At 45.1% G+C, this 25327-nt stretch overlaps 1 protein-coding gene across 5 annotated transcripts in view; it reads left to right on the top strand.

Annotated features, from left to right (window-relative positions):
- MYPN (myopalladin) overlaps positions 1 to 25327 on the top strand; it is a 2601563-nt gene that overhangs the window by 1311984 nt on the left and 1264252 nt on the right. For all 5 annotated transcript variants that reach the window (XM_085603535.1, XM_085603537.1, XM_085603533.1 and 2 more), the window contains one exon: positions 9193 to 9699. In XM_085603535.1, coding sequence (XP_085459661.1) covers positions 9193 to 9699 — 507 coding nt within the window. The remainder of the gene's footprint in view (positions 1 to 9192; positions 9700 to 25327) is intronic.

Genomic DNA, 25327 nt, shown 5'->3' with positions numbered 1-25327 from the left:
AGTCTCACTACTTGGGTCTCACCCACGGTAATAGCACAGTAAACTGACAGCAAGAGTTTAACACCAGTATCTGCCTTTTAAGATAATGTCGCTGCGATGCATCGTAGGTAAGGGGCACTTGGCTGGTTACATGTGAACACTTGTGCACACATGAGTGTGGGCAGAGCATGTGGGGCTGATGTTGTGTGCAGCCCAGTAATTGCACAGAAGTAGCCTGGGGCAATGGGGACTCTGCAGTGTTAGATATTGCCCTGGGGTAGGCCTTATAATAATAGGAGCCGCTCATAAGTAAAGTCAGTTTGGTTTTCTGTTTTGTCTGCAGTGACACTTTATTATACACATGGGGAAAAGTCTGTGTTAGAGTTCAGTTTCACTTCCCCTTAGGCCTATAAAGTCCATCAAGATATCAAAAAGCAGTGAATCATAAGCGGCAAGATGAATTATGCAAATCCAAAGCAGATATATGTACATCTAATGCGCCATCCAGAACTCTTATATTTTCTTGCTCAGCTCAGGCTCACTGTGCAGGCATTTTGTCACCCTGCTGGGCCAAGTTAATTACATTGCTCCCCAGCAGAGGGATCAAAGGCCTCCCCACAGAAAAGTATTTAACAGTGCTTCCTGTAGAGGAATCGGTGGCACAGCAACTATGCGTCTGTTGATTAGTTGTCACCCTGTACCAGGGCTGGAGACAGCCAGGGCCTAATGAACAAAGGAGGATTCCCAGAAAACTGAAGCCAACACAGGAGGGGGCTCCTCTTTGATGTTTTGGTGGGAAAATGCCCTGATAGTGATGTCAATGAGGGGCAGAGCTGAGTTTCCCAGTGGAGTGTGACAAGTGACTTCTAGACTGCACCTTCTTGAACTGTCCCAGAATGCTGTGCAGGAGAGTTGGGAGGGGGTAGAGAGGTGATGTGGTACCCTAGGATTGGCCATGGTTTGTCTGGCTTCTATACCCTTCCACCTCTGGTTAAAACCTATTGCACAAGGGAGAGTGAGTGCTTTTTGCTGTTGGACTCTGGACAATGGGACTGCAATGGCGGCAGCAGCCATGGAGAACCGGAAAGACAAGGCCCTAAGGGACTAAGGACTCTGCCCACAGTTGACCCCAGGACTAGTGGGTCCCTCCAAAGGCCAGTGAGACTGGCTCCCTTACACCCTTGAGGACCAGTTAGGGGAAGATCTGAACTTCTGTGGCCCATAAGGAGGAGAGGAGCACCAGAGAAAAAGGAAAAGATGAAGGTTGGCATAGGGATTCAGCAAATCCAGCTACCTGCGAATGGCAACCTTGGAGGTGAGCTGAAATTGTTCCTGGTAGCTAACACTTGTCACCAGGAGAAAAATGAGCCAAGGATCATCGAATCGGTTCAACGGGGTCAGAGATGTTCACATTGAAAGATTTTGACCTTAGAACCTTCTGTAAGGAACAAAGTGCATGGCAACTTGCACCAATTTCTAACCTTACCATCAGAGTTGGCCAGTGCCCAGGTCTTGATGCAGTTAATCACTTTAAGGAAAGGAGAGTGCGTGGGGTCCCCCTCCCCGAGTCTTCTTAGTCCAGAACCCCATCCCTGTGCCCCGGAGAACAGTATTGGATCCCGGAACCCCATCTCCAGGACCGGGAAGAAATGTGGTTTCTACCCGCCGTGGCAAACAAATGAGAATTCTCCCACACAGCAGGCGGAGGAGGTAGGGTGTTGCTGGCTCCCGCCTCTCATGGGGCTGTGTGCAGAGAGTCGGCAGGGGTCGCGGAGCTTAAGGGCTCCCCCGCGGCCCCCATTGCTTAACCCAACCTTGGGGTGTCCCGGTATGACTGGGAACCGCAACCAAAAATATAAAAACAAAAAAAGGGAAAAGATGCTCATCTCTGTTCTGTGGCTCTTAATACAGCGGGGGAGTAGCTGCTAAAATAGTCACTGCTTCCATGTAGGTAGCACCCAACAATGCCTCAGCAAGACATTTAGCATATTTTACTTGCATTGTGGTGGCCCCAGGACAGCAGGGACAACACCAACATTAAAATAAAGTATTCAAAGAAAGTATGAGGGACTGCAGGAGTGCTGCAGTTTTCCCCTCACAAAGTTTTTAAAGACCTGACCATACATTTCTGGGGCACCAAAATAATGACACCTTAGCATTTTCATCATATTTAAGCATTTCTAAGACTGGAGCTTTTGCTTTACAGCAAGTAGTGCAGTGCTTTCTAGGGTCTTCTGTCATATTGCATTTTATGTGGTCTGAAGGTGTATAAAAAAAACACGGACACATGCACTGCTTTTTTAATGCTTTATAACCCCTTTATGTTCACAGTGATTTTAATCAATGTGAAAATGTTTTATCGACATTAAGGATTTTGTTTACACATAGTTAATGACTATTGTGAAAGGGTGATGATGTTACAATGTGGTTTGTTTGTTTTTGATTGTGGTGCAACCTTGATAAAACCAATAGTTTTACTTTACATGCTGTGATGACTTTTGATAAAGCCAATAGGCTTGTGTTTTTGTGTTTTTTTAAAGTGATACCTTTCTATATTGTAATGTGCTGTCTGGTATGGGTGGGGCTACTGTGAATTTGGAGATTATTACCCTTTAGTGGTCAAATGTGATTTTATAATGTCATCTAAGGTATTTTCAATTTGCCTTATGTATGTATTTGTAAATTATTACATGGTACTTAGTAGGGAGCGTGTAATAAATGTACTTTTCCTTATTCTAAAGAAAAAGCACTGACTGGACAATCATCTATTGAGTGGTATTTTTGCGTGCCAGCGAATGATGATTACTAGCCCACACTACCTACCCTGAGTGTGCCTTGGACTGCTCTGCTCCGCTACCCAATGAGAGTCAAGCGGTACAGTCCCAGTCCCCCATAAGGGGAAAATGTGGACCTATAACTTGCACATGCCTCACTTCTCACACAACTAATTACCCAATGTCCTAAAATGTGCATTCATGAAAGTTAATGAATCTGAGTGTGATTAGTCTGTGAGAGGATTGTCAGTGTTTATGTGACAGTGAGAGTGTAAGTCGTGTGTGCATGTGACATTAATGGGGTAGTGACAGGGACATCTGTGTATTTGGACAATAGATCATGGAAGAGCTGTGGACTTGTGACTGTAGGTTGAAAGGTGTGTGGATTTGACAGTAAGTGGAAAATTGTATGCATATTATAGCAAGAGACAGAGACATCTTAAGGATTTTAGAAGCCCCAGGCCAAAAATTATTTGGGTCTCCCTGGTCCATTTCAGCTCATTCAAGCCCTCGGCAACTATGGTCTGATCATTGACAACACTCTTCATTGGACCCCAAACATTTAAAGGGACCCCCCCTCCTTCTGTGAGCAAAGTCTTTGAATATTTCTGAGATACTTTGATATAGAAGTCCCTTTTCATATTATGCAAGGGACCCCCTCATTTTGAGGTCTCGCATAGGCAGCACATGCGCTGCATCTCCGAGGCATCAAGTAATCAGTATTACTAGTGAAACTACACCCATTGGGTTTCTTTTTGTTTTGTCGCTTGCCATTGGTGAAATCTGGCATTGCTCTTCTTATCTCGCTCATTGTTGGTTAGTGGTCCCATACGTCACTTCCGTTTCTGGAGAAAGCTGCATCGACCAACTACAGGTAACTTGCGCTGCAGGGCGGTATCTTTTAATGTAGGGACTACTTCGTTGTTTTTTTGCCATGGCGCCTGGTTCCTGCATACATTTATTTTATTTGTCTCTCCCCACCCCCATCCAAGATCGCTGTTTATTTATTTATTAGTCATTAAGTGATACAGCCCAGCCGAGGCTGGAACCCTGATCTCCTGCTCCAAAGACGATAGTTTTAAATATTAAGCCACCTCTCAGTGGCGTAACGAAAATTGAAAGGGCCCCCCTGCAAGGTACACAGAGGGGCCCCCACTCTGGATTTAATCTGGAGCTGTCAGGCCGGAGTATAGTGCTGGTGGGCCCCCCTGTAGCTCGGGGCCCTCCCGCACCGCGGGGGCTTTGGGGGCCTGTGTTATGCCCTGCCACCTCTTCGCTTAAAGAGAAGCCCCTTAAAGGGGTTTATTGCTGTTTCCCTCACTGAGTCACCCTCTCACCATGCGCCCACCCATAACCCCTTCCTGCCTCTCGCTTTACCGAGCTCCCCCGTAAGCGTATGGGACGTTTTTTTGTTGTTTTTTTTATTTAGTGTGTGGAAAAATGACCTGGCCTTGCACTCTCCTCGCTGCGCTTAATATGACGAAGCTCTTTCTGCACTCAGCGGGGAAGTGTTTATAAATGCATTGATCCTGCGGAAAGCTGACCATATTACACCACCTTATAAAGTCACTGAGGGCGAGTGAAGTATCAGCCGATGTATTACTTGAAGAGGCTCCACGCCCTCTTGCTGTTTAGAAAATAGTTTCACTTTTAATTCAGTTGCTCGCCGTGTGGTCCACCTTCTGTGACATGCAGGCAGAGAGACAACATCTCTTGTGAGTCTGTGCAAGCTCTGCCAGTGCTAGCAGGGGAGGGGACAGACCCTTCATTAGAACCTTGGCTTTGAACCTTTTTGAGAATTGTTAGACAGTTTGTCACCTGGACGGATTGAAGATGTGTGTGAGGTCACTCATTAATTACCCACTTGCTAACGACTGAGTAGTATGGACTGTGAGCATTATGTTTCTTTAGTTAATTGTGAAATATGTACATGTAGCCTTTGTAGCTAATGGTACATGCAACCAGGAAAACGGCATTTCATTTTCTTAGGAAGAAGGTCTTTTCTGTGAACGTTAGGCCCCTGTCACACTTCCCACCCGTCTGTGCGCGAGAGAAGCGGAAAAGCTCAAGCAGTGGAGTGACCAGACAGATAAATATAAAGTGCTTTATTTCTGGACTCTTTTGCCTCAGTTTATTACTGGGTATTTATAAAGCATGTTTTTCCCTTAAGTCCAAAATAATATAATATGAAGTAGTACTATTATACTGCTGGTTTTATTGGATACAGAAGAATGAAAAGCTGAGAGCACAGACTGGCAATTACCTCTGGAGTCAATTTAATAAGCCATATGCTGTTAGCTGTACATTGTTTAAGCATGTATACTTTTGTAAGACATGCAACAAGCACGGACATGCTGTAGGACAGAAATAAAGATGAGCGGCTACAATTTATATTTTGAGGTACATGACCTAGTTTGAAACTTTTAGTTCGAAATTGTTAACTATCCATGGCCCACGCGAGAGGCAAGGATATACTTTGCGCCAGAATCGTGATTCTAATTAATGTGTACAAAGCACACGCTGCAAGTTTTTACTGGCATGATTGTTATTGGAAAGGTGGTTGCTTACCATATGGGCAAATTGCACAAGTTCTGAGGGTGCGCACCTAGAACGGGCAAGAACTTATGCTATTATTTTCTTCACCATGCCTTATATGTTTTGGAGACCCGTACCTGTGTGTGAGCTTCTTGATGAAAATTACTGTTTTGCTGATCACTCCTGTTAATATTCAGAGCTTCATATTAAGTCCATAGCTAGGGAAAATATTAGCAATACATTTCTACCACATTTATGGAGTAGTAAACATTAGTGCTGTTCATATTTGCAGTGGTGCTGGTGTTCGGATCCACTCTGAAAAGAATTTCTCCTCCTAAAGACAGAGCAACCCATGATCTTTGCCTCCCTCCTGCCTGAATCACTGAAACACAAAACTGAAAGTTGAGGCCTGCTCAGTGCATACACCATGCTGATCTACTGAACTTGCCCCAGTTTTCAGCCTCTTGCTTTTTCAGCTCACCCTTGCCTAACTAGTCACAGGGTGCGCTGGGGTTAGTGAGGATCTTGGCCCTACCCAAGCCTGTGACAAGATGGGAAAGAGTGAGGTGACAGTCCTAAAACATCCAGGAGACCGTTGTGAATTATGGTGCAGTGTGCCGCAATTGTGGTGGCACCTGCGCTTGGTAGGCCCCTGGGGTCATGGCTAGCAATTCGCTAGTCTTTGTCTGATGGCTACACAGGCACCTCTATTTGCCTGCAAGCCAGCAAACAAATTCACGGTCTCACACTGCTTGCTGTCTGACCCTTGCTCAGCTCCCCATTTTGATTATATAGACAGTTTTTTAGGTCGAGCTTAGCGGCAGCACCCATGCATGCTTACTCTGCGTGGCATGCTGTATTAGAGTATGCACTGGAAGCCCCGCCCACTCTCCGCACATATTTGTCATTGGTTTGGGTCATTGTCCTTCGTAAATGCTGGCTTCTGATTAGTAAATAGCCTTGTTAGTTCCTCCTTGGTACCGCCTTGTCTGTATTTGTTACCGCCCATAACGACTGGACCTTTTACTTGGCTTGTTACACGGTCTGCATTGTAAGTGGGTGAGCACTATTTTGTTTATTGACACTGATGGGGAAAATGGCGGTCACTTTTCTTATAGAGCGCTATGCCGCTCTAACTTGCATGCTGAGCACGGGGCCCACTTTAGGGACCCCGTGCTCAGTTAAAAAATGTTTTTAAAACTTTGAGGTTGAGCGCGGCCCACACTTCAGGGACACCACACTGTTTATTTTTAATTTTATTTAAACTTTAATACTGAGCGTGGCGCCCGCTTTAAGAACACCGTGCTTTTTTTAATTAACTTTAATAGTGAGCGCGGCGCTCTGCTATACAATAGGTATTGCTTTTGCAAAAACTGTGAACTATTGGTATTGTAAAAGACCATGCCTTTTAATATTATAAAAGGCATTGCCATTTACAATGCCAATAGCTCAAAAACTCGCAATTGCGAGACCTATTGCATTGTAAATGCTTATTGTGTTATGCCACTGTATGAAATTGCCCTCAAAGCTTAATGATGGGGCCCCTAGAAAGGTGGGGGCCCTGGGCTACAGACCACTTTGCACATGGCTTAAGATGTCTCTGGCAAGAGGGAGACATGTAAGGTACAGCAAGGGTGTGCACATATATGGGATAGAGATGTGGAGAGATGTATGTATAAGACAGTGAGGGTCGGAGTTGTCTCCGTGTGACAGTGAGAAGAGAGGAATGTGACGCAGAAGTGGGGAGTAAGGGCCAGATGTACAGATATACAAAGCAGTTATTCTGCGGCAAAAGCTCGTATTCACAGTTAGAGTCCAGAAAATGCTTTTAGCAATGTACAAATCCCATATTAGGTGCCACTAACTGATTATCAAATCCTAAAATGGATAATGAATCGCTATTTTGAAGGATTATGTTGCAAGGGACCCTTCCAAATAGCGATTCCTATCCATATCCATATGTGTCAGTGGTTTAGGACCAAAATAGCAGTCCAAGTTAGGGTGGTAAGCCATTTGCCCACTTCTTCCATGGAGGACCCCTTTCGTTGTGTGAATGTTAACCTCTTCAGTGCCCCGCCCTTTCCCCGCCCTGTGCCGGGCCTTTCATTAGCGGGCGGGGTTCATGACGAGATAGTCTCGTCATGGGCACAGCGCAACCGCGCTCCATGACGAGACTATCTCGTCATGGGCACTGAAGGGGTTAAAGAAAAAAGTTGTTTGGGAGTAGGCAGTGGTCCATGGGACCACTACGAACTCTCAAAAAAACTAAAAATAAAGTTGACTTTTCCTTTTGAAAGTTTACTTTTTTGAAATACAATCACAACTATGATGGTCTGTTGCCCCCAGCAGGCCACCAGCCCTCTGATTGCATCCAGGTGAGTCCCTCAACAGAGATTTAGGAGGCGTGCTCCTCAGGCAGTGAATGGAGCATTAAGTGTGTACATTTGGCTGTAAGTGATTTATTTGGGAAGGGGCGTAGAGGAGGAAGAAGTGTATGAATGAGGGCAAAAAGGGGCTAGTAAGCAGGAAAGCAGTGTATATCGAAGCAGTGCACGTTGTAAGACACAGAGCTCACGCCTCATTGTGACCATGCCCGTTTGCTCCCATTTAAAAGCTTGTACATGAATGAGATGGGATGTTGGGGCATGTTATGATGATGCAAATGAGAAATATTTCAAGAAATTGGTGGGCATGTAAAGATTGTAACAATTGCGAACCAGCTATGATTCGGTAACAGGTGAAACTCAATTCTTGAGCTAGCATGTATGCCATGATTTTGAAACTGCCTGGCATAACAAGTCTGATTTTGGATAACATGCAATGATTATAAAACTAATATAAATCTCATGATTCTAAAATTGCATGGTTATGCAACGGTTCCAAAAATGCTAGACATTCTGAGGCATATTTACTAACATCTCACACAAAAAGTGCTCTGCAGCAAGTGAAGTTACTGCGCTGTTTTGCATGAAAGGGAGAGCACAAAACAGCACCATATTTTTAAAGATATGTTGCAGTTCTGCTCTCTCTGAGCACTAGCACATATTTTGATCTGTTTAGTTTTGTGAAGGAAAAGATACCTTAATGGACAAAACCTATCCTTTGACAATATTTCCCCTTTGTATGCGTGCTTCAGAATGCAGCATTCATGCCAAGAGGAAATTACGAGGAGAAATACAAATATTTCTTTTTATGCCAACCTCAGGTAGGCGTAGCATTTTGGGGCAAACCCAAGTTTACAAGTCCTTGGATGTGTTGATTTGTGTCAAAATACATGGGCCGATGCACAGAAACACTAATGCACCACCCATGTAACGACTACTTGATAAAAGGTAACACAAGGGAGCACAATGCGCGGTGTAGTGTTACTTTATTTTTTTTTGCAAAGCCATGTACATCGGGAGTTGCGTGGCTTTGTAAATACCCGAATGGATTTTATGTAGGGGTTTTGCCAAAAAAGTGATGCAATCATGATGCAAAAAATCTCAGTAAATCTGGGCCTCTGAGATTCTCACAATAGTTGGCATACCATAATTCTGAAGTTTGAGGACATACATGAGTTTGCAAAAGCAGATCTGATTATCTTGAATAATAAAGACTCAAGGTCTGGATCTTTTTATGCATTAGCATATTTCACACTGAAGCACATCCATTTTTCTCTGAATTTCTCCTAGTTAATCCATGAACTGCAGAAAGCAGCGAGAGAGGAAATCACTACTTCTGACTTGAACTGTCTGTAGTTTACGCCAAAGAAGTCATATGGCTTTGTAAATAGTAATGTTACTCTATGTAGCTGTGAAAGCGTGCTATTATTAATTGATATCTCACGAATGTGAAATATATAGATTGTTTATAATACACACCATCTAATGTATTCTTTTTTCCATCCTTTATGTGGGCTCAGCGGACCCGTTCAATTACAACTACTTCACAATCAAGTTTTGCTTGAACAGCAGCAGTTACAACCTTCAATTAAACCGAAATTTCAAGTCGATATGAGCAGTGTGAACTCATTTTCTCCACCGACGAAACAGCAGCATGCAGCTCTTGACAACCAGCAAAAGAAAGTCACTTACCCAGAGCTATTCACTTGTACTAGACCTAAAGAATTTGATACCTCTCAACCAACAACCACATTTTCGCCGCTAAACTATGCTGTTCGAATGTCCAGTTTAATCCATTCAGGAAAGCCACCGTCTCCATCAGCCTTTGCAGAGTCCGTGATACCGTCGCTCCTGAAACAGCGGTCCAGTCAGAATTCATTTGCAGATCGTAAAAACGTTCAAACGTCGAAATTTCCTACCGTTAGGATTCAAAACCCAGCTGCTTTTCTCAGAACTGTTCTTCCATCATTGCCTTCTATTCCACCCCTAACAAACAATATGGGCCTTCCTCGAAGTGCACCAACAATGTAAGTTATTTTCACATTGCATGCTGATGTACACGTTCGATTAATTGCAATGAAATTATCATAATTGATTCGTGCATTATTTGTTTATATTTCCATGGCCCCAAACACAAATATTGAACTGAACTCCTATATGGGAAGCAACTGCAGCGTTTGCATAAATCAAAATTCTGAGTATCGTTGTAATCACCGTTCCCTCCACACTTTACCCACATAAACTTAGGCAAACCAAACCTGCTGAAAATTATTGGAGGAAAATTGTGAGGTAAATTCCTATACACACGAAATTTGGTATGGAATTGAATGCACCAATTCCGCAAGCAATTCTTTAATTTTCTGAGCAGTTTTCAAAATAGCCGGGGGTAGATTTACTAAGGGTTTGAGTTGTCCTTGCATCACAGTAGGCGAAGTAAGGCAATGCAAGCCCTTAACTGGGATTTACTAAGCCACATAAATCCACCTTGTGTGGCTCTGCATGGTTTAGTAAATCCAAAGTAATGCAAGGTAGCACATTTCGCTGTCTTTCATTACCATGAGGCTTTCCAAGGGTGGAAGGTGGGCGTTCCTAAGTATCCACCCATGTTTTTTGACACAATCGCAGATTTATCAAGGTTTGTAAACCAGGGATTGCGCCAAAATAGTATGCCTCTAGGATCTCGGCATAACAATGAGAAATATCTTTTTTAGGTCGAGCTAGACAGCGCAGCTGTCTCTTCCTGACCTGTTGTAATCAGTCTGTGTGCATCAAGGCCATCCCCTTTTTGCCATTGCTTTTTATTTGTCCATGTCAGTGTCCTCCAAAAATCCTTCCTTGCTAGTGGTCAGTCCTGCCTCTGTGGCCCTCCTTTCTCTCTTCTGTTCCTCCCACGGAGCAGGGACTTAGTACTGTCTCATTCCACTATGGTTCTTTAGCTGTTCTCTGGGGGACTCTTTTTCTCTTATTTCCTGCTCTGTTACTGTTTGTCTGTGTTCAGCTTCAGTGCTCTAGCTTCTTATATTTAAATATAGCATTCTTCCTCCCACCCCTCTTAACACCACAGTTGTGTTACAGTTGTGTTACTGCTGTCTCCCTGCCCTGCCTCCCAACGGGTTGCTTGTTAATAATTGTCGACATTATCTATCAGCAGTGCGCTCCTTTCATGAGCTGGGTTAATTTTTATTGTTGTATATATCCTGGCTCCTTGCTCCCACTTTATCTGCTCTCCCTGCCCCTCCCAATCAGTCAGCAGGCTTCAGCCTGACCTGCCTCACAGCAGAGCAGGGGAGCCAGACGGACGCCACAGAGCAGGGGGCACTGCTCTATGTGCCTGCCCCTCACAGCTGCCCCACCTGTGTACTGGCTCTGGTTTTCTCAGAGAACAGCAGGTTCTTTGTATTATATCTATCTTCTGGCAGGCTGGCTCGTTCTATCAGCGCAGTTCCCTTTCATGAACGCACCACTGGTTTTGCTTTCCCTCTTGTGTCTCTTCCCTCCCTCCTCCACTCCACTCTCTCTGCTGTTCATCCCCCTCCCTTCCAATCAGTCATGGAGCTCTCTCAGGCAGTTCCACATGATTAATTCTCAAAGCTTGTTATTAAAAGATGGGGTTTTGGTAAAAGCCCTCGACCCAGTCCTCCTAGCTGTCTAGAGTTCTTTGCATTGATGGGATGATAATCCTACAGTACATGGCATCAGACAGAAATTCTCAAATCTGTTCTTCTTGTATGAGCCTATAAAACACAGTTGCACACCCCTCTCATAACAACAATGAAAATGAGCGTGGCAGGAGAGTGGAAAAATAAACCTAGGAACCATGTCTCAAGTTTACAACAGCCACGTTATTCTAAAGTGTCTTTCTTTATTACTGCAACACAGCAACACCACAGAGCAATGTTGTACGCATATTTACAGCAGCATACCTAACCTGTGCAAGAAACACACATGCACACAGTTCCTCCCAAACCAAAAGTATGTCCCAATGGACCCTCTTCTTTATGCATGTCTCAGTAACACAGCTGCGCTTTGTTGCCCCCTCCCTCTGCACAACGTGACACACTTTACGGATGATTTGACAAAATGCAGGCATGTGCCAAACTATACATTCATTGCACACACTTTCAAACAGCATCCTTCAATTTCGCACTTACTGAAACAGTGACATCCTAGACTACGGACATATTTGAGGGGTTATGCTTTAATTATTTCCAACAGAAACAAAGGAAGGGGTGTCGGAAAAGCCCAATTAGCTGTCCCTCCAACTGCTCCACTTGAACTCAGCCATCGGCAATTTATAAACAAACAAAGTTTTTCTTGAAAGTTTTTTGGTGCAGCGTTTATGCTCTTTAATGACAGACAACGTCGATGTACTCATTTAATAAAGCTCCGGATGCAAGCTGTTTGTGAGTGCACAGCATGCGCATTTTTCATTCTCTTTGTTTTGGTAATTGCCTCTCTGTGCGGCCACCGAATATCCAGATGATTTCGTGTCAGTGTGTGCTGAATGCATCATACAGCGCTTTGCAACTGTGAGGGTATCCCAGTGAGATTTTGGGCTGGTGTGCCTTCCCTGTGTAAGTTATGCCACAATCTTCTGTGCTTCCAAGTCTTCACTCGCCATCATTCTGTGACACCGCATTGCCTCCGTCTTTTATGGCGTGGACGGTGCCCCGCTCCATCCCACTCTCAACCTAAATTGGAAACATGTCATCTTTGCGTGTGTGTGTTTAAACTCAATTGGTGCCCGTCGCCCCGGGTCCATTTAAAACAGAGGTCTTCAAACTTTTGGGTGCCGAGACCCCCGTCAACATTTTCAGTCATAAGGACCCCCTCCTGACAAACATTTCCAAACTTGTAGGCAGGGCTGCTGGAATTATGAGGCAGTTGAGGACCAAATTACACGACAGACTTGACTAAATTGTGAGGAAGAAACTGTAAATAATGTTATGTGATGCCGCGTTATTTTGGGACAGAATTGCTTCATTATTTTGACATTTTTAATACAAAATACAGCAATTAACATCAGAAAGATGTCTAGTCAACCTTTGTGATGGGCCTTCCACTCCACAGGAATCCGTGCTGCCACATTAGAAGCTCACCTGGAACCGGGCCGGGAGCAGCAGGGGTCCCTTAAAACCCTGGCGGTCTTGTGCAGAGTTAAGCAATTTACCCATGCCGCTTTCCTCTCACCCCTCCCTTCCATCCCGCTCTCCTCTCCTCTCCCAATCCCGGATCCCTCTCCTACTTTGCAGGCAATTTCTTTCACCCCTTTTTACAACTTCTGAACTCTACCCATTCAACTTCTCACTTCACCCTTAATCACCTCTTACCATTCTGTATTTTCACTGCCCTCATCTCTAACAGTCTGTCACATTTATCTCATGGTCTCTCTGGCCCTGTCACCTCCCGTGCCCATCTGCACATCTCATTCACCTCAAGTCTCTCCATTCAAATTTTTGTCTATTTGTATCATACACCTCTCCAATCCCCCCATTCATCTTTCACATCTCTCCTTTGTTCTTCCACACCTTCTTGAACCAATGTCCTTCTCCCCTGTTACCTCAGCACCAGTGCTTAATTTGAGCAGGTGGTTTCCGGTGCTCCATTCTGGCACCTAATTGTGCACACTGGCACTATGACCGTCTGCCACATGGTGGCTCTGTCTGTGTAATTTAGAGATGAGCAGAACAGCTGTTTATTAATTCAAATATACATTAAAAACGATAAACTCCTGACATCCACGCCATACTTATAGCTTTGGGGGCTTGAAATAGTCACACTTGTACAAGTGTTATGGTTGGTAGTTGCATATCCCTCCTCTGTGCCCTCAATGTTCCCTCACACTCACTTCTTGCGTGTCTGCACTTCCCTTCGGCACTTCACATTTCTCCACATTCCTGACCTCTTCAATCGAATTCTCTCACTCCCTTGCTGTCCTTTCTCATCCTCTCATTTCTCCTCACCGAGCACACGGGTTGGACCCCTATGCTCCTCTTGGCCTGTGCCACTCTGCTTATTGTTCCCTAATTCAGGAAGGCATGAATTGTCTGTCTTGCTGTTTTGGTGCAGGCCGCACAGTTATGGAACGTGCGCCCTCCTTTGCTTCGCTCCACCAAGAATCTATTATCCTTTAGGAAGATATCAAAACCTAACTCTATGCCCTGTAGGTTACTCCATTTGGCTGGTTCTCCTTCCCCTTCTGTGTGTTTCACATTTGCCTTCAGGCAGCAGATGGCTATTAGCCCCAGGACACCTTTTGGTAACAGTAGCGCACTACAAATGTAAATATTAATAATAATCGGCAGAAGCAGGAGAGCCACTAGACCCAAACTTTGCGGGGGACCTACACTCCCAGGCAGGACTGGCTCTAGCACTGGTTGCACACGGTGCAACAGTCTTTTTTGGTGCCCCCTCCCCAGTTTCCTTCTTCTCCATAAATTCCCACACTACCACTCACCAACAATGCAACTCATCTCTCTGTAGCACCTTTCTGACAAACATTTAATTTTTTTTATAGCACTACTCATAATTTACTCTCACTCAGTTCTGTGATCTGCATAGTAGACGTTCTATGTAGCAGGCACATTAGCCCTCTGCACTCTGTGGATGACAAGAGTGCCCATGTGAGTGCACGGTGAGCGATGCAACAGTGTGAGAGTAGGGAAAAAGGAGTGACTGCAGGGTGAGTGAGGTGATCATATGAATTTGGGTGCGGATGTAAGTGTAGAGTGGGACATCTGAATGCTTGGTTAGTGATGGGCTTGTTTGAGTGAGTTGCAAATTGAGCAGTGAGGGGGCAGGTGAATGAGGTGTCCCATGAGTGCAGGATGAGTGCAGATGAGTAGTGTGACTGCAGGGTGAGGCACAGGGTGAACAGCGCAAGGGCATTGTGAGTGCAGAGTGATCACTGTGATTGCAGGGTGAGTGAGTGAATGGTGTGAGTACATGGTGATCAGTGTGAGTGCATTGTGATCGCTGTGAGTGCAGGGTGAGCGTGAAAGTGAAGTGCGTGAATGAGAAGTGAGTTCTCTGAATGCAGGGTGCATTCCAAGACACTTGAAGTAACTCAGCATATTATTGACGGCGGCGTAGGGTTTAAGATACAAGTTAAACTATTGCTATTATGGCATTAATCAGGGATCGAGGGTGGAGGAAATAAATAATATGCTGATCCTGCAACACGCTTCCAGTCATATGGTTAGGGTTGCCTGCTCATTATTTTGATGTACCAGACGGTGCAAAAATAAGCAGTCACCTAAAGCTGTATATTTCAGCACTCATCTGTGCGTACTTGGAACAGCACATATAAACAGAAAGCACTTTTAATTGTGTTCTAGGTCCATGACTGATAATTAAAGGGAACAAAGACAGAAGTGTCACATTATGAATGAATGCATATGATTTTATTTACAATCCTATTTAGTGTCAAGAGGAGGCCTTTGCAGGCTCTTTAAACATCAAATGGCTGGTATTTTTCTTTTGGCAACCCTACTTTATATTTCTTTTCATGAAATGCATTCTCACACTACTGCAGGAAATGTAAAATACAAATGTAAGGAATAGGCAGAGTGGGGGCCTATTGGGTACTGGAACTAGAAAGAAAAAAAACTAAGCCTCAGTAGCCAGTTTACAAAAGGTATGTAAACATGCAAATGGTCTTTCAAGACCTGTGCTGGAGATAAGACTGCAGACACAGCCCAGCGGAGCCCACAGCAGCTCGAGCTGAAACACACTACGGAGGAAGAGGGGGGCTGAATCCCTTGTAGTCCTATGGGCCTGGGCAGAAGTGTGACCGGGAATGCGTGAACCCCTTTCCATCACTCCACGGCCCATCTGGGGGTCGCGCCCCACACTTTGAAGACCCCTGATTTAAAATAAGGTGTATGTTGCCCATGCGCAGGAAACTTCATCAAAGTGCCTGTTTACACCAGTGTGTGGCGCGTGACATTTTATTTTTAAATATTGTGGCATGAAAACCGTACACACCTCAGCCAACACTCACAGGGCTTTATGGCAAAGGCTGCTTTAAGCATCTTAAAGGCATGAGACCGATGGAATTAAAATTCAGAAAGGCGTTTGCGTGTACAAGGCGTGTGAGTACGTTAGTTTTTCACTGGCAATAATAAAGAGTGATTTCATTCTTCTTTTTGGTTGTTGATGGTTAGGGAAATTGTTTAAAAAGTTTATTTATCTGAAGCACTGAAACCTTATGGGTCTGGCAGCGCAGGGTACGCCTTAATCTCCTGGGTTCACCTGCTTCAGCTAACAGAGACACGGGGACACTCTGTCGGCGTAAAAGATCAGATTTTATTAGCTGCAGCTAGTACAGTTGTCCTAGAAGTACAGACGGTATGTTCTCAGGAGACTGCCACTTCACTCCGTGGCGCACAATCTTTTATAGTACATAGGTGACATATACATTAACCAAGAACACACCTAAGACATACATGAAAAACCAATAAGAATAGTCTAGAAGTAAATCAGAGCCAATAGAAAGGATTGGAAAACATAAGTATCGAGTAACCCTCCAACTGTGCTTGCCGTCCCTCCCACAGGTTAAGGTATTAACGTGTCCGCAACTGACTTGCAGGTGGCGAGATACGTTTGTGTGTTTTGGAGGACAGTTGTGAAACGAGAGAATACGAGCAGAGGACAGCGAAGGCCAGAAGATAAGATAAAGTCAGAAGAGAATAGTGTGAACCAACAGATAGTTAAGACAGGGATTAGAAAAACCAGACAGGGATTAGTGTACTCGGCCGGTCTCTAACACCAGCTTTGTAAACAGAGGCACAAGGCTATTTTGACACAATATTGCAGGAAAAGCAGAAAAGACTTCGTTCGTCGTGCTGCCTGAGTGAGGGCAATACAAAATGGCGGCAGAGCACAAAATGGGGCCTCAATACGATCGTGATCGAAAATCGAATTTCCTCAGTCTGTCGTGTTATTTTCTCCCCCACACGTATGCATTGTTCTCTCTCTCATGTGTGCTTTTGTTTGCCAATCCTGTCTTTTCTGTTGGCACGCCATTAAAGGTCATAAAACAACCAGCCACATGGAAGTCGGAATCTCCAGCTCCAGCTCTCCTATCCCTACCGTTGATGGCTTAGCTAGACCCAGGGAGTTCATCACTAAAACCAATCAATAAACCAGGCACATATTAATACATTGATGCACACAGAAATTCACTAGTGCACTTTAGGTACAGGCTGACCCGCCCTGAGGCTGTCTGACTTTTGCAATCCATAGTTGTGCAATCAAATGAGTAAAATACATCTGTAGCTATAAAATGGTTAAAAAGAGGTGTTTGCAATCTGCTACAATTATTTGCACACCAATTTGGTCACCCTGGGTAAATATTGTGCAATGTTACCTGTATTATGTATCTGGATGCAATGACAATAGCAACAAAATACCAGTCGGGTGGCACACTATGCTAAGCAGAGATTTTTAGATTACTCATTTTAAAGCCACACTCCTTTGAGAAATCACCCCCCCCCCCCCACAGTTTTTCATCCCACTTAAAGCCCTGTCCAAGGGGAATGGTTAGCAGGTCAGTGGTGCTGTATTGTTATGTTCAGGAGCTGTGTTTTTAGAACATCTAATAATAGGCTGAGGTTTGGGCTCAGCACTTCGGAGGCTTCTAGACCACAAGTTATGCCAAATAAATGTATCTGATCACTCATCGCTCAAGCCGTCGTTACAATTCAACACCACTCAACATAATTACAATCCACATAATACCACTAAACATCAAATAATTTAGCACCATCTAATGACACGCTTCTCAATACCACATAAATACGCCTCACATAAATTCAATTTTTGCCACTGTGGTCACTTGGCCATATAGGACACCCAGACGGGAGTGGGGTTATCACTACCTTTTAATGGTCAGAAGGAAAGTTTACACAGGAAGGGGGGATTGAGTCCTGGGGAGGTTAGAAGACAGAGCCAGCAAAGGATTATAAGGTTTCCACAATGCCAGTTCAGTCACTGTACATCCAGGTTAGTCCTTTCTCATGGTAAGGGTCTTGAATTGGTGCTGGAGTCATCTTTGCTTCTTCCTATTGTCCCGTCAGGAAAGAGGAGGGGAAAAAGTGTGGGTGCGTCCCTCGGAATAAACAAATAAACAAAAGATCAGGTTTGTAGGTCCTTATTCAGGGTTACCTAGACCATCACCTTCACCCAGGGCTGGGACTGTGCAGTTTAGGTGTGACAAAATATGGCCCTACCAGCAACATGCAAGGTCAAACTACTTGTGCCCCAACTGCCACCGTTGTGATGTGAGGTAGATTAAAAAAGGTACTTGCCATAAGCCACGGTCTTCCTGGGTTGTGGCAGAGGGAGTCTCACCGCTCTCCTCCTCTCCGGGTCGGTTAGAATGTTTGGGGTTGTCTCTAGGTGGTTGATCTCGTTGCTTCGCTGATTTCTCCTGCTCGACGTCTTGTCCTGGTTCCTCTGGCGCTCGTCCTGTCTCCCAGAAGGTTGGCGCTTCTTCTCCCGATGCCAGTGCTCCCAGCTTTACCGCATTTACGGGTCCTCCGATACTCGACTCGGCATTCTATTCTCACTCCTCCCTGCCTTCTCCTATTTCTGCCTCTTGACATGTCCACGTCATAGCCCGCACTGGCTCTGGAATGCTACCCTCATCTTCCTGGTGTTCCATTCCGGTCACCATCTTGGGAATCCCACCCGGGAGAGGTGCAGGATTACAGCCACATAACAAGAATCCACATAAATACACTCCACACCATGCTATATAATTCCACTCAACATTATTTCCCTCAACACAATTTCCCTCAACACCACACTGTTCAATGCCACACTGTTCAACTTCACACAAATCCATTCCACATTACATAATTCAACACCAAACCACATTATTTCACCCCACAACAAAATTCCACTACACACCACATATATCCAATTTACAAGACAAAACTCAACATCATAACACAAAATTTAGCAGCACACCACATAATTAAACTCCACTACATGATACTCCACAACACAAAATACCATTTCACATAATTACACTCCATAACACACATTCCCACTCCACATATTTCCAATACGCTCAAAAACACATAATAACTTTCCACATAATACAAGTGCACACTATGCTGCATAATTCCACAACAAAAAAATCCACTCCACACCACACAATTCCACCCAACACAATCCAACAAATAACAATTCCAATCCAACTCACATAATTCCACTCTAATACATAACACATAGGTAAAATACATTTACATTTACAACGCCAATAGCTCTAACTCTCTTTCTTTTTTTTCCAACAACCAAACACCCAAACACAAATCTGGAGCTTAGCCTCTGCCTATTTGTTCTTTTTCATCACTGAAAATGCAAAGCTCCCACACAGTTCCACGCTACACAATTAAACTCCATGCATTTCTAATCCACACCACATAAATACTCACAAAACCACATTATACAACTGAACAACACATAACATACACTCAATCCACACCACACAATTCCACATTGAGCCACAACACTCAACAGCACACCACATAATTAAACTCCACTGCTTAAAACTTCACAACACAAAATACCATTCCACATAATTACACTCCGTAACACACAATCCCACAGGATATAATTCAATACACTCAACACCATATAATTACTATCCATATAATTTCACAGCACACCATGCCACATAATTCCACTACTCAAATCCACTCCACACCACACAATTCCACAACTAACTAATCCTTTTTATGGAGTGTTTTTTATGCTAGTAAGACTGTTTAATCAATTTTATGAGATGTTAATAATGGACGATTTATATTAATTTTATAAATAGGTGTTGGTATGGGTGTGCCTACTAGGATCGTATGGCTGGCCTAGTTTTCTAAGGTTCTTACCTTCCTGTATGCTGCCACATGAGGTTCTACCAAGAAACGTTTAATGTACATAAGATGAATTCTCCTTTTAGAGTTATGTTAATCATGTTTAGAAAGGATTGTCATACAAATAAGGAACGATTGTATGTGTGTCTTTTACTGTGTTCCTTTGTTATATTCGCTGTACTGTGCTTTTGTGGTCTAATATTTTTTAACCTAATAAAGATGATGATTGATTGAACTAATCCAATCAACCCACATAATTCCACTACACACCACATACATACACTCCATAATACATATATATAACACATTGCCATTTAGAATCCCAATAGCTCTAAATCAAACAAATGCGAGACGGATTGCATTTGCAATGCTTGTTTCTCTTTGTTACTTCCTCTTTGTATGCGCACTGCATTCAGCAGCACACATACAAAGGGGAAAAAGCCTTTCAGGATGTCCCTTCCTGCACAAAAGCAATCCTGCTCCTAACACAGACATTGTACCATGGTGCAAAAGTGCCTGCATTGGCATCATGCAGGCAGAAGTGTGCCAGCGCTAGGAGACAGAAGAAAGGTGCCATTTCTTAGTAGTTATGGTGCATTTCTGCCCTCTCACTTTCATGCAATGCAGCACAGCAAGTTATCTTGCTGCAGTGCATGAAATATTGGTAAACCTGCCCCATGGTATTAACTGCTGAACTTGGTAAATACCTCACTCTGTAGCATTCATAATAAGGGTCTAAAACGAACAATGTTCTACAAATAGCATAGAAAGCATTTAATCATAGGCATTATTTGCAGTTAGAGAACCTAAAATGAGAACATTGTTTTGAAAATTATATAAGAGCCATTTGCGTCATCTCATTTCGTTAAGGTACATTAAAAAAGTATAAAGTTGGGGGGCGTGGCCTGGACGTGCATGGAGTGATACGTTGCAGCTCTGGGCTCCTGTGACCTGCTACAAGCTTTTAACGGCATCAAATCGCGACAGCACCTGCATTCTGTCCCTGCCAGTGAGGGTGGACTAACAGATGTGGAGTGTATCGATTGGACAGCGGTGCCCTGGGGCCACTGTGGCCTCGGCTAAGCTGATGACTGTGCCATCTTGTTCCCTCTGGGGCATTAACTACCCCCTGAGACTGGGCTGAACTGAACCCTCTGTGCTCCATTGAAGGTAACATATGCCCAAGACGAACATGCAATGTTACATTGCATGCGCTACAATGCATGCGATTGCAACGTGGTTGTTACAATGACTGTGTTGTTACAACGCAAGCCGTTACATTGCAAGTCGCTTCTATGGCTTGCTGTAGGGGGCACGCTGGACTTAAGAATAGTATAATTTACTATTCCAACTCCAGTGTGTGTAACAGTAGGGAAGGTGTTGGAATAGTAAATTATACTATTCCTTAGTTTTGCGTGCCCCCTACAGCAAGTCGTAGAAACGACTTGCGATGTAATGGCTTGCGTTGTAACAACGCAGTCGTTGTAACAACCGCGTTGTAATCGCATGATTGTAGCGCAAGCAATGTAAAAGCTGTTTCCCGCCCGAAACAGTGCCTCGACCTCTTCCTACGTCCGAGGTCCATGGTGTGGCTCTTCTTTACAGGGGCGACGGCCCTGGGGAGCTGCCATTTTGTGCCTTGTGGAGCAGGCTACTGTGTCTGGGGGCACTTTCCTGCTCTTCCCAGCACAGAGGGCCCTTGGACATCATCAAGTGTGCTGGAGCATGTCACTGCCTGAAGGGCCCCCTTGACCCTATTTCCCTCCACCTGCCTGCCTGGTGACCCGCAAAGAGGGAGACCACTGTGGAGAACTGAGACCTATGTGCCCGCCAACCGGAGGTGCTGTGGACCGCCTTTGTCTCCTCTGGTGTATTGACTGTTGGCGAGAATGGGCTGCTGCCTCCTGTTGGGGACTATCTGGGGACAGCCTGGTGTCTAAAGATGTGACTGCTTGGGACCTAGGAGAGGGCAGAAATCAGACAGTGGATTCGGCAGCCCCTTCACCCTCTGTTGTCCCTCGGCCTTGTGCACCGCGATTGCCCTTCCCTGGGCCCCTGTCTGCTGGTGGCCTGGACTTAGAGATGGGGCGTATGGACATTTACAGGTGGCTCCTCCCCACACTTGCTAGCAGCAGTGGTAGATCCACTGCCTGAATCAGGCCTACTTGCACTACCTCATCAGCCCTACCTTGCAAGTTATTGCCTTGTTTGGAACAACGGGGCAGACGTGTGCATTGTATCTTCGAGGTGAGTGGGGCCCTGAAGAATGATTTCTGAGACTGTGGTTACTTTAACTCCATGGTCCCCACAACCTTGGATTGTTGCCTTGCCCATGGGGTAATCTTCACTGGGGGAAAGCTGTCGCAGCCTGCAACGCCTATCACTCAACTGTTCGCTATGACAGCTTATGCCCCACATCCTATCATCATATAAGAGTCCCTGGAAAGTCTCCCAGACGTGTTCCTGTGCGGGGGGCCTTTCTGGGGGCGAGAGGTAAGAAGCACTCAATGGAACTCAGGGGTCCCCCCTATTTGTTTTGCTCTTCCATTTTCTGGCCTCTCTGTGATGCCGGGGTATGATCAAGACCTCCCTGTGCTTACATCGAGCTTGAGCCCTCTTCTACACAACTCACTGGCTCCATACATCACCCGTCGACTCACCCATATGGCCTCTGAATGAAAGCATAATCTGGGAGCTTCTTGACTTACTGTTTTGGACTGCTGCAACCTCTGAAAACCCTTCCAGGACCCCCATTGTGTAATTCACAAGGCATATCTGGATATTGATCTCCCCTTAGTTCCTCCCACCAGAGAGTCTATGAGGGCCACCCTTGTCTGTTGCGTCACTTGAACCCCTGCCTCCACCACTGGTGGATACCATGCCTCATGGCAAGACAGCAAAAGATACACCTATTGGGCCTAACAGGGACAACCCAGTCACCTCGCTCTGGAACAAAACACCTGCACCGGACACGGATCAGCGGCTCCCACACTTTCTGGTTTGGAAGGAGACACAGCGTAAATACCCATCTCTCAGGCCTATATGAATTGCTTCCTGCAAGAAATCTGCACCAAAAGTGGCTCCCTCAAAATGGACTTTAAGTCCTGCCTAAAGGATATTTGCCACAAGGTCATTGACTTGGGAGGTTGGGTGGACGTTCTGGAACGCACAGTGGATGCTCGCTCCGAGGATCATGAAATGTTCTGGCGGAGGGTGGTGACGCTGGAGGAGCAACACGTTGACTTCCAAATGAAACAGGAGGAACTTGAAAATCGTAGCTGTCGTAACTACATCCAAGTCAGGGGGTTGCCAAAGGGGGCGGAGGGTAGTGATATCATGGCTTTTACTGCTGAGCTCCTTTACACCATACGAGTTGACAACGATGCCTCCCCTCCAGCATTAAATAGAGTGCACCATGTGGCACCTCGCCAGGGATGATCAGAGTCCACCCGAGACATTCTGACACAAGTCCACTTCTTTGTTAAGAAAGAGGCCATCCTGAAAGCATCATGGAGCAAGGGGGAACTGTTTTTCCATGGCTACACTATTCAATTATTTCAGGATCTTTCCCCTGTCACTCTTTACCATCGCAGGGACTTCCGGCCAATCACAGAGAAGCTACAAGAACTTAACATACATTTCCAGTGGGACCATCCATTTGCTATCACTTGGGAGGGCAAGAGACAAGTTATCCGCTCGCTTGCTGAAGCTAAACAACTTCTCAAACTCCAGGCGGACCCGTCCGAAGGCACAGTATCTTCTCCTCAGACTGCCTCCAGGGAGTCCCTGTTGCCTATCTGGTCTCTTGTACTACCCGCCGCACAGATAAAAATCATAAGGCCGTAGCATCTCAAGAAACAAAGAGAGACTTTATCCAACACCTCCGTGGAATGGACAAGACACCTTCTTGAGCTCCTTCGGCCGTGGCCTCTCTATAACTTTGTCTTTCCTGTTATTGCGGTCCCATCTGGAGAATATCTCACAAAGGTTGTCTTGCTGGCGAGCCCTCTGCTTCATGATCATGCCTCTGGGCTTTTGGAGCTATGCGCTCACAGGACATACACTTGAGGTCCCATCCAACGGCCTAGGACTGGAGCAAATGTAACACACAAGATCATCTTACCCTCTGAAACTCAATGTGATTTCCTCCGGGCCCCTCTTTGCTTATGATGGATCATGAATATTTGACTAGTTCTTATATGGCCTTGTTCCTGACTTTGACTTAGTCCGGGACCCACACTTAAGTGGACGACTTTGCACCATTGAGCCGTATCCATATTTTTCTCTGGCACACTTTTGCACCAATATCCGACACCATCACCATGGAACCCCCTCCTTCACACAATGACCACCTCACGGCATACCAAATTACTCTCCCTTAATGAGAGGGTTTTGAACTCCCCTAATAGGAGAAGGCAAATATGTCAATATCTCCTTTTCCACAACTCGACGTTATCTTCCTCAAGGAGATCCACCTCCTGAGGGACGATGCTCCTCGCATCCTTCACCAGAAATACCCTCACCACTTTAGCACGCATGCCTCTACTAGGACAGCAGGAGTGACCATCATGTGTAAGGCAGGCTTCTGCACTCAGATAGTCAAGAAAGTGCGTGATGTCAATGGTCGCTATATGAAACTCGCCATGCAACGTGGTTCCCGCCTAATAACGCCTTTAAACGTTTATGCCCCAAACCAGGCACAAGACATCCTACTTAGAGAATTCCTGCGTGAACAACTCGCGTCCGTGAGTTGTGATATAATCAGCTAGACCGTACTGCCTCCTCCTTCCAGGGCACAGGGGAAATGTTGGCTGTGCCCAAAAGAGATCTCACAGATATGGGCTTAGTGGATGCTTAGTGGTATAGACACCCTGATACTCGTATCTATTCATTTTGTTCTCATGTTCACAGATCTTCCTTCAGAATACACCACCTCTTTCTCACCCACTCCCTGCATAGAGAACTGGAAACTGTTTCCATCTCTGACATCTCCATATCAAACCACACTCATGTTGAAATTGTATGGAACTGTGGTGGACACTCACGTCAGGTTTGCCCACGCTGGCGATTTCTCCTGCACCTCCTCAGGTACCTGGTAGATGTTGCTAAGATTCAAAAGGAAATCACCAATTATTTTGAGCTCAACGATCTTCCGGGGGCTTCAGAACATAATTTCTGGGATAACTTTAAAGCCAAAATCAGGTCAATCATCTCCTCCATCGCAATTGCCCGTGCTTGGGAATCCCGACTGGTAGAGACAGGTTTAACTTAAGAGATTAAACTCTTGAATGTTTAGATCAATTTGTCCCCTCCCGATGCAATATGCGACAACTGGCCCTGTTATGAGACCAGTTACGCACCCATAGAACGAACAAAGCAGAAAAATCCTTGCTTGCTCTAAAACAGCGTTACTATGAAGGGGGACAAGGTGGGAGCACTCTTAGCACGTAAACTACTCCAACGGCATGCCCATACACACATAGCTAAGACCAAGACCTATATTGGCAGCTGGGTCACTACTGAACAGGCAAGACAGCAGGCCTTTTATGAAGTTCAGCAAATTCTCTACTCTGAGGACAAAGGTCACTGTGCGCTCATATATTCCTATCTCAGCTCTTGTACATGGTACCCTATTGACCTGACCCACACTGAACTTCTGGAGAGCCTTATTACTCTTACTGAATTGAAGCAGGCCCTAAAGGATCTACCCACAGGTAAAACCTGATGGGCTTCAAGTTGACTTTTATCGAGCCTTTCTCCCTCTTATTCAGGACCG

The sequence above is a fragment of the Triturus cristatus genome, chromosome 1_2, assembly GCF_964204655.1.
Source record: "Triturus cristatus chromosome 1_2, aTriCri1.1, whole genome shotgun sequence".
NCBI classification, from domain to species: Eukaryota; Metazoa; Chordata; class Amphibia; order Caudata; family Salamandridae; genus Triturus; species Triturus cristatus.
This window is presented reverse-complemented; position numbering and strand designations above follow the sequence as displayed.